At 45.5% G+C, this 10,195-nt stretch overlaps 1 protein-coding gene across 1 annotated transcript; it reads left to right on the forward strand.

Moving 5' to 3' along the window:
- The first annotated feature begins 3,517 nt into the window (after positions 1 to 3,517).
- Positions 3,518 to 8,987, forward strand: LOC146175079 (uncharacterized). The gene is made up of 5 exons (XM_084584495.1): positions 3,518 to 4,273; positions 5,444 to 5,605; positions 5,791 to 6,052; positions 6,191 to 6,298; positions 6,514 to 8,987. Exons 2-4 carry the CDS (start codon positions 5,523 to 5,525, stop codon positions 6,287 to 6,289), a joined length of 444 nt encoding a protein of 147 aa, XP_084440621.1. The 5' UTR covers positions 3,518 to 4,273; positions 5,444 to 5,522; the 3' UTR covers positions 6,290 to 6,298; positions 6,514 to 8,987.
- Positions 8,988 to 10,195: the final 1,208 nt, after the last annotated feature.

Here is a 10,195-nt window from a genome sequence, read left to right on the forward strand (position 1 = left end):
TTATTTTCCTTCTCTGTGAAGTTTAACAGTGACACTTGAGCGAGAGCAGCGGAGAGACCTTGCTCTTCAACAATTTTTTGAGCAAGCTTCTGGTCGTCCCTGCAAGCCTTCGTGGCGCTGTCCTTCACGCCATGCACGACAATATCGCATCCGGTCGTTTGGGGTTTGCCCGTACATTCTACAGAACACGGCAATCATTCCACTGGCTCTGATTCTACAAGGCAGCGCGGCAGCACGTTGCAAGCTGCGCCCAGTGTCAACCGCTCAGCAGGGCAATCCTCGACCTGCTGAACTGCTGCAGCCGATCAGTCCGCCGCATATCTAGTTTGAGAAAATGGTCATCGACTTGACTGGTCCGCTTCCCAAGTTGACAACCGGCCATACATGGAGACCACTGCTCTTCTTTCTGCCAGAGCCGAAGACGTTTCCACCTTTTTGCTGTACTCCGTCATTCTTCACTTCGGCGCCCCTCGAGTTATCATCAGTGACCGGGTTTGTCAATTCATAGCCTATGTCGTCGAAGAGATACTCCACAAGAATGCAGTGCCCGCAATCAAGAAAGCCACATTCTACAGCTGGAAGATCGTGTCCATGCGGGTATACTTGCTAATTCATTAGTATTTTTCAGCCACTCTTCAATATCTTGATTAGACATTCCAGAAAACACACGCGGCTCGCAGTGATGCGGCCAGTACCTTATCTGTTCAGGGCAGTCCCGAAGATGTTGTTGACTTGTCCCATACGTCCCGCAGGCTGGTTATTTCCTCCCGATGCATTCATATTGGGCAAAGATGACGGCAGCCCGCCCAAGTTTCGGCTCTTTCGAATTGGTGCCAAGTAATACAAAGCAGCGATTGGCAAACCTAATTTATTTACAGGGTTTGAGGACATCGTGAAACGGTCAGTAGAGTCAAATTATCGGCCCTCGTGCATCCGCTCTTCCACGCACTCATCTTCATCCGACTGCTTGTGAGCACCACGTATCAATATGCATAAAGGTACCAGGAACCGAAGAATATCGGTACTTGTTACAGCCTTAAAAATACTTTAGGTGATCATTTCAGGTGAAACGACAATCCTCAGCGTATGTATATGACAGAATAGCCGTACATGGTTGTTGAATGTATGCTCAAGTAAAACATGCTTTGTACTCCTTCTATTTTTATTTTTAGTCTACGTTTTAGCAGGAGCCCTTCCTTTCTCAATACTGGATGTTCATGGCTGTGATTCAATTTATATAACACTTCCAACTCGAGGAGACGCAAATACAAACGTAATATGTGTATATACATACAGACAGCGAACGCACAATGCCCACCCCACGTGCATACAGAGAGCATGTCAGCCACAAAGTCCGCCAGCGAGCAGCCACGACTCCGCCGTATACATTAAATACATCGGCAAAGTCACATTGCAGGAACAGAGTGTTTATCGGGGACCCAAGCATCGCAGGGTAGCGCTGCGGGCGCCAGTGAACAGCGCCCTCTCCGGCCAATGCCATGTAATCGGTCGGGCACAGTGAATAGCTCACCTGTTGATATTCGTGTCTTTGCAGCCTCTGCACGCGGGAGCAACTCGCTTTGCGCGCGCTCGCGTTCTTTGTCGCTCACATTGTTTAAAGCAGCTTTGCGCGCGCTTGCATTTCCGTGCTGAAAGAAAGCTGTCTTGCGTGCGCGCGCTTATGCTTCTACTTTTCAAACTCGCGCTTGGACGAAGTGGTGTTTGAAGCGAGTGCGCAGCAATGTACACGCTTCGATGCGGTTTAAGAAAATAGCCGACAGCGGTGGCTATTTTCACAGCACAAATGTTTAAAAGGGAGAGCTGTTAGTCAGCCATGTGCATTCTGTTGAGCAGATTATAGAAGATAAGCTGTTATCGTGAAGGCTAAGTGTGCGTCGTAGGTCAGCGACCACATCGCGTACGACGTGGGATTTGAGGCAAGTATTTAATTTTTATTATACCCTTTTCATTAAGGCCCAAATTGTAAGGCGCATGCAACCATTCCATGCGCTGTTTGCCTTAATTTCAGAAGAGCTTGCAGATGTAATCTAGTTGTTGCCTATGAACTTAATAAAAGATACGTGGGTTCGTTCGCATCTTAGGCGCGCTTTTCGGTATATGCCGATATGTTAATTTTGATGCCGATTGTCGTGCAATTGCATACTCAGAACATTTTATACGTAGCTTCCACCTGCATAGAATGCGCATTCACATGTATACAAAGAAACTTCAACCCTTCTGCTGCAAACGAAATATTTTCGCGCTTTAATTTTCGTGAATCGCATTCAGCTCCTAATAACTGGTCCCGCAATTGATCGAGTAATTTCAATTCCACAGAGTAAATGAGACCGTTCTGGACAATATCTAGAGAAACAAATTTTTGCTGCGTGGTTAATACTTCATTGTTCCTTTTATATTGGTATATACTGTTTTATTCAATCACTCTCCCTGCCGCGGTCACTAACGCGTTAGGGACTGTTGGTCATGGCGACGCGGGTTTGATCCCCGCCGTCGCTCGCTGGAGGCGAACTGCAAGGAGGTCTTTAGTAATATACGTTCCCGTTAAATAACCACGGAAGGAAGGGCAGGGGTGTAATGTTTACAGGCCTCCAATACAGCGCCCCTCGTAGCCTTGTCGCGCTGAGGTGTACGTTAAACACTACAGGCTAAACGAGCATGTTCACTCAATTGTATCCTTGCTTACAGGTCATTTTATATATCCTGCCTTGGAGCTTCAGTGTCTGCTTTCTAAAGAAGAAACAATTTGCGTCTGAGCATTAGTTGCTGGGCAGCATATTCTTGCTTTCTTTTGTTAGTTTTGCTCCTTATGTCGTTGGTTCGAAATGAACCAAACTGCCAGTCTCTGTTATATGTGACATGTTTCTTTGCAGCTGGCATGGACATGCCCTGAAAAGCGCCGGCTTGCGATTTCCCGTGCTAAGCGTACCTGCAAGGCAGGAATTCAGGGGCGCTGCAAGCATGTTGCTGCTGTGTGCTGTTCTATAAACTCCAACGAAGATGAGTCCTGCACAAGCCAGGCGCAACAATGGGGCAAACCCGGCGGCAAAAGTCCGAAGCCCTCTTTAGAGAGCATCTGGGCCTTAATGAAATGAGCATAATAAAAATGAAATACCTGTCTCAAATCCCAAGTCGTACACGATGTGGTCGCTGACCTGCGACACACACTTAGCCTTCACGATAACAGCGTTGTCTTCTACAATGTGCTCAACAGAATGCACATGGCCTGATTAACAGCTCTACCTTTTTGACGTTTGCGCTGCGAAAATAGCTTCCGCTGTCGGCTACTTTCTGAAAACACTATCGAAGCGTGTACATTGCTGCACACTAGCTTCAAACACCACTTCGTCCAAGCGCCAGTTTGAATAGTGAAGAAGGAGCGCGCGCGCGCCCAAGACAGCTTTCTTTCAGCACGGAAATCCAAGCGCGCGCCAAGCAAGTAAACTGCGGTCAGGGCGTGCGCGCGCGCAAGCAGCTTTCAACAACGCGAGCGACAAAGAACGCGAGCTGCTTCCGCGTGCAGAAGCCGCAAAGACACAAAAGCCTACAGGCGAGCTGTTGCGACAGCCCGCAACACAACAATACACTTCCCCACATTTCGAGCGTCGCGGAACCACTCCAGCCATGTTTTAAACTCAGCTGTGACACCTGTTTGCATGACTGCGAAGCCACGGCGGCGGGCCGCCGCGAGCAGAGGTAACGCGAGCGACGCGAGCAGCACAAGAAGGCAAGGTCGATTCCTATGCTTCGTCCTTATTTGTCCTTGTTACACAAAGTTAGTGTGTCACTTAATCAGGGCTTATGCTTCATTTCTCAGCCGTGTATCGCAGTTGCTTTGTGCGGTATTTCTGGTTGTATAGGGACCCACTCCTCAAGTTTTTCGCAGCGCCAAGGCGCGCTTGCGGTCGGATTGGGAACTGCGGTGAACCGCACCGCCGGCGCAGCGCATTCACCAAGCTGCGTTTCGGTGTCTACGCGAGCTGCTCGCGCGCTCAGTTTTTCTCTTTGTGCTCTCGCCGGTATCTCGCAGGCGTTCAACGAGGAGTTGTGGCTCATTTTTCAGTATGGCGGGAGCGGCCGCGCGTCGGGCGCAGCGGTCGAAGAGTGGCGAAAGATAATGTTGTGTTGTCGGCTGCCACAACTGTTCTTTAAACACCAAAGGCAGAGAACCGCCTGTGAAGTTCCATCGATTCCCGGGAAAGTGGTACGAGCAAAAGAGGCGGCAAGCCTGGATTACTGCCGTCCGCAGAGTAAGGTGAGTCTTATTTCACTTTCTAAACTGTGGAGGATGTTTTGCCTTTTACGTCTGGCGATTCTGCATAGGGTTCCATTGTGTGCTAGTCGACTGAGGTGACTAGTTTTCATTGTGATTTAGTAAGGAGTATTTTGCTAACCAACCTCGCGCTGATGAATCCAGTATTTGTTTTTGTTTTGGCCGACTAAGCTAGCCGTGTGTACAGAGTTTTGGCAATAAGTGCATTATGCTGACGCTTGCGAGACAATGTTTATATACGGTCATCTGGTCCTAATGTCGCTTGCGGCGGGATTACTAATGTTGTGCTCCCCATCGCTGGGGCTGCATCGGCGTGGTGTGGTGCAGGCGCCACGAAGCTGGCGAGACTGCTCTGCTCTCGTCGTCGTTCTTGCTGTGTCGGGCGTGGACACGCAGTTGTGGAGACAATCTCGAGCGACGTCTAGACCCCGTGTTCCCAGGTCGTGGCGCAGGTTGCCTTGTTCTGTCCGACTGTCTCCTGCGCTGGCCGTGAGTACGGCTCTGCCGTGCTCCCCTCGCCGGCTTCCTCCTTTCTAACGTGGTTTTCTTGGTGATCGGTGTGCTCGCCGCCTCTCGTTCGCCAGCCGCTGGCCACTGTTTTCGTCTCCTTCATCGCCTCTCTCCGTTTCCGCTGCGCTTGTGTTTAATGACCGCGCTACTTCGGCCCCGCCGGCAGCTTCAAGCTTTTCGCGGCGGCACAACAGGATGACATGATGATTAGCCTAAAGTAAATATGTTTGACCAGAATCTTGTCACTGTGTATGCGCACGACCATTCCACTTGCGGGCTCGTTTCCTCCCAGCAGCATTTCGTCACTGTATCTATATTAAGATTAAATAGGTCACAGTAGTAATAACATTAAAATTATTACTTATCAATATTTCGCCTTTGAATGGTTTATTTGTGCTAGAAAGGACAAATACGAGCCTAGCAGAATGAGTTAAAATTGTGCACCTCGGTTGCATGCTTTCGGAACCAGTGTTTCAGATCAACATATACGTATTTTCCTCATTCAAAAATTGTTCGACAAAAGCACTTAGGAGTAGATTTCAGTCCATCTTTGGGAGAACTACATGATTTGAACAGATATTCTGCTTGGTACTGAATGTTGCATGCTTGATTTTAACAGTGTTTTCTTGATCCTTGGCGCAGCCCTGATGGAACTCCATGGATTCCTACAAAATCATCACGAATTTGCAGCACTCATTTTGTGGACAACTGCAAAAGTGATATGAGTGATCATCCGTCGTACGTTCCAACTATTTTTCCACCCCTGTACATGAAGAAAGCGCCTGACCGAGAAAGAACGCAAAGGTAAGACTGCCACTGAAACTGGGAACAGAATTTGCAGCCACGTTTAGTAAACGTGCAAGGCTATGGTGTATGCACACTGTCAGAAGCGGTAATTGATTGCTCTGCATGGAAGATACGTGCTTGCTACTGCTTAACGTCGCTGCTACATTTTGATATTTCGCTTGTGCCATTATTGTTCAATGCAGGTGTCAGCGGCGCTTGATGCAGGCAGCTTCATCTAGTCTACAGTGTATACGAACGCAACAATTGGCACAATCAACCACAGAGGCAGTGTCAACAGCACCGGCACTAGAAGCTTCAGTGAGTGCAGACAGGACCGAGGACGAGCAGGAGCACCAAATGGACTGGAGTGACAAATCTGAAGATGGTGGGATACCGCCAAGTGACACAGATGATCTGCAGTCTCACGCCGCAGGAGGCCCTTCAAAAATAACAGAGGGTGATGCTGTAAGCACCCCATATTATTTTGCTTTTCTATACAGCAGTAAGTTGTCATTGTTGTTATGAGCTATCTAGCGTTTACCTCACACACAGAAGCACACCAAAAGCATATATATTGCAAATGCATTTTTTTCCCTATTTCAGGCATGCCAAACAGACTCTGCTCCTAATGGGAAACTTGCTGTCCTCCTGTCAATGACTAATTGTGCTGAAGCGTCTACTCAGGTTACTCACACCGAGTAGACTGATCAGGTAGAACTGCCACTGAACTTTTCATTCTCTGTTTGTCATTCTCTGTTGTTTCATTCTGTGTTGTCTGTTTCATTCTCTCTCTCTCTGTTGGGTCATTCTCTGTTGTTGTTAGTTGTACAGGAAGAGGAATTTTGGTCTACTTGCTGCAACGTCCAGGAAAAGTTGCTTCAGTTTTATCGGCGTGTAATATTTACGTTCACTCTACTTCTGTATAGGTCACTGGGACGAACGGAAACTGGAGAAGAAGCTGTGGGTTTCAAGGCTTTAACTCACTACGAGAAAATGAAGAAGCACTACAAGACATGTGGGGCGTGACACTCCCAGTATTCAGCCTGTTGTTGAACCTACTACCTCCCCCTAGATACAGAAGTACGGACATCACTCGTGAGGACAAGTTATGTTTGTTCCTAACAAAACTTCGCCTTGGAATGACACACAGTGCATGGCGGTTATATTTGGAGTGAGTGCAACAGCTGCATCAAATATCTTCAAGAAAATGCTTGAGATAATGAGTGTGCTTCTACAGGAGTGGGTCTATGTGCCACCAAGGGAAGTTATCAAGCTGTCCATGCCGCCTGCATTTAGAGTAAATTACCCAACCTGTACTTTCGTTATAGACTGCAGTGAAATCCGTACAGAGATGCCGTCAAGACCAGATTGTTAGCATATTTGTACTCGAACTACAAGGAAGGCTATACAGTCAAGTTCCTTGTGGGCATCATTCCCAATGGGATGATAGCCTTTGTTTCCAAGGTGTATGGAGGGCGCCATACTGACTCCTTCATCACACAAGACTCGGGGTTCCTAGACCTCATCAAACCTGGTGATCTTGTGCTCAGTGACAAAGTCTTTCCTAGCATCAGGACAGACGTTCAGGGAAAAGGTTCTGCTCGTGCCCCCATGAAAAAGGCTTTCCTAGCATTAGGACAGACGTTCAGGGAAAAGGTTCTGCTCATGCTCCCATTCAATTATACTGGTGGTCAAATTTCTGAGGACATGGACGCTATTTATAAAATCGCACCTAAACGAATTCATGTTGAGCGCGTCATGCAGAGGTTGAAAATCTACAGAATTTTAACGAACAGGGTACCTCTAAGCTTAGTTCCCCAGATGAGCAAAGTGCTTTCTGTTTGCGCTGCCCTTGTGAACATGCAGCCACCCATTTTAAAGATGTGAAAAGAAGCTTTTGCATTTCTTGATTGCTACTTTCTATAGGTTATGCTATCATTCAGCTGATTGAAGAGGTCATGACATGGTTTACCAACAAATCGTGGATTACATTGTAGGTACTAGCCATGATGTACATACTTAAGAAAGAACAGGGGCTGTATGCGCGAATTTCAGCTAGACATTGCATTTCAAAGTTATCGGCTCTATGACCCTCCCTTAGGAAGGATGATCATGTTGAAGCAGCCTGAGTGACATCATAGACTGACTGCCCCGTCGTCTCCTTTTCATAACTAATAGTTAATCACTGCAGTTCACAGTGTGTGGTATTCTTAGCAAGTCATTTCCTATTTCTTGTGTTATTGTGGTTATGTTTATTGGGTTTTTCATGTTTCTCACGTTTTTCACGTTCACTCAAATTATGCGGTGTCACAAAAAGTACCCATTCTATGTTTATGCCTTTGCGGTGTATGTTCATGATGTTTACTTTTTACTTTTTGCCTGTATGTTATGATAAGTAGGATTGTTTAGTACATTTTGTTATTTGCATAGTACTACCAACAATAGCCTTATTTAATGCACTATTTCATTGTTTACAACATAGCTTTGTTATACTTGTTTTACCATTTGTTGCCTTTCTTAACAGGATGACCACCTGAATCTTCTGATTAGTGTTTGACCACTTTACAGTTAACCTAACTGTGCCCTTCTGCCACCCCAAATGAGATTAGCAGTATGTATAAATAAGTAAATGAATAAAAATGTTCCTCGGATGGCTTGTGTGGAGCAGAGCGTGCCTGCTTGAGTCCTATGGTGCAAAGCTAGGCATAAAAGGGAACAACACAGGTCTTTGTTGCCTTTGTCCCCCTGTCATGACTTTTCGCTTCACCCTCCGCACCCCTAGCACGAATAATGAGCAACCCACTCCCCTATGCTTACTGTGCAGTGCGCAGTTATGTCGTGAGCAGGCACATGACTGTTGGTCTACGTTGTCATAGACAGCGAGTGCGCCAGCGTGGCCTCATGCAACACTTATATACAACTCGAGTTTCACCATTACTTTTATTGTCGCCATACAAAAATGCGTCTTTGTTATAGCATGTGGGTTTCAGTGACAAGACATTCCAAACAAAACTGGAAGCCATGCATGCACTTTGCCCTAGTCATTTACCGCAGCAGCTGCATACCTGTCATTGCAGTCAAGATTGAAATTAACTTGTCTGCATGATGCTCTTATCAGAAAACATGGTTTTACTGGTTTCAGCGCAGACTAATTTTCTTAAATAGGCTCTTTGAGGTATGAAGACTGTTTTTGTTGCAGAATGGTACCAGCATTGACGAAAATAACAGTACAGGTGAAGAAAAGTAAACAGGAACGCCGAAATTCGGGCCTCTTGGTTCATGCCTTGAAACAGTAGCACAAAGAGTGTGTGCCTCCTCGTTTCATCGTCCCTTGTCTTTTTGTGTTACAGTTTCGAGGTAATAGCCAATTAATTTCTGATACTCCATTTTCTTAACTATCACAGGCACTTTGTTGGAATTGGAAATTTTAGGCCGGTGGTTTATAATAGCCATATAAATCTTTAAAATTTCGATAGTGCAATTTTCCTCAGCGCTATGGCTAAACAAATTTTGGCTGCATCTTGCCAAAATACTCTCTCTCGAATGACATGAAGGCAAAGCAATTCCTCCAGCACACATAACTAGTTAAAAGATCAATAATATTGAGCCACAGCGCGAGGATAATCGTGCTATCGAAACATTAAAACCCAGTGAGGCTCATATTAACGACTGGCTACTAATCATTAATTGCAATTAGGTGTCTGGTTCTCGTAATGAGTTAATTATCAAATTTAGTTATTCGACAAGCTAGTTAGCTTCATTGGCCTGTTTTCTGATGCATACAGACTGGTATTGTGTTGCAGAAGTCTTCTTCATACCTGAAAAAGCCTATTTTTAAAAACAACTTCATTTTCCCTGCGTATGTGTCCATTACAGTATTTGCAAGTAACCAGATTGACTAGACTAGATTCACTAGGCAAGTGACTAGATCAGACTCGTAGCAACAAAATTTGAAACATTAAAATACTTCCTCAATGGTCCACTTGTATTATTTCAACTGTAATGTTGGAGATCATTTTGCCTGAAGTAACACTGTCATGGCTGACGAAGCCCTCAGTATAGATCAATGCTCAGGGCACTAAATAGGAATCATTTTTACAATGGTATACCACACTGCTGTGACCCATTATTTTGCAAACATTTAACACAACAATGTATTCTCATTTTGGGACACACAGAGCAATGTACAGACTTAAAGATAATCTAGCAATGGAATCAAGTGATCACAGAAGCAGGATTTTAGCACATTTTATCAAAACTTAGAGAAAGGTGAAAACAAAATCGGAGTAAGAAGCTAAAACAATGTTGGAATAAATAACTTGAAGTAAAAACGCTCCAGCTTTGGGATAAGCTCCCAAAGGAAAAGCTCATCGCGAAGTACATTTACTATCACTGACTGCTTTGGTGAATACACATACAGGAGTGATCTCTGTAAATTTAGCACATACAATGATAGTTGTATCTGCGCGTAGTACTGATGTGTCTTATTGAGTGTGATTAGGTCGTCAGTGAATGTGAGATAGGGGAAATGGCACATCCTCTGTTCATAGTCCACAAATGGGCAGTCCTTAAATTTGTGAGTGCACTTTATCTCGATGAGCACCGTTT

This window comes from Amblyomma maculatum, chromosome 11 (genome assembly GCF_055883805.1).
Source record: "Amblyomma maculatum isolate TAMU_Amacu chromosome 11, ASM5588380v1, whole genome shotgun sequence".
In the NCBI taxonomy this organism is placed as follows: Eukaryota; Metazoa; Arthropoda; class Arachnida; order Ixodida; family Ixodidae; genus Amblyomma; species Amblyomma maculatum.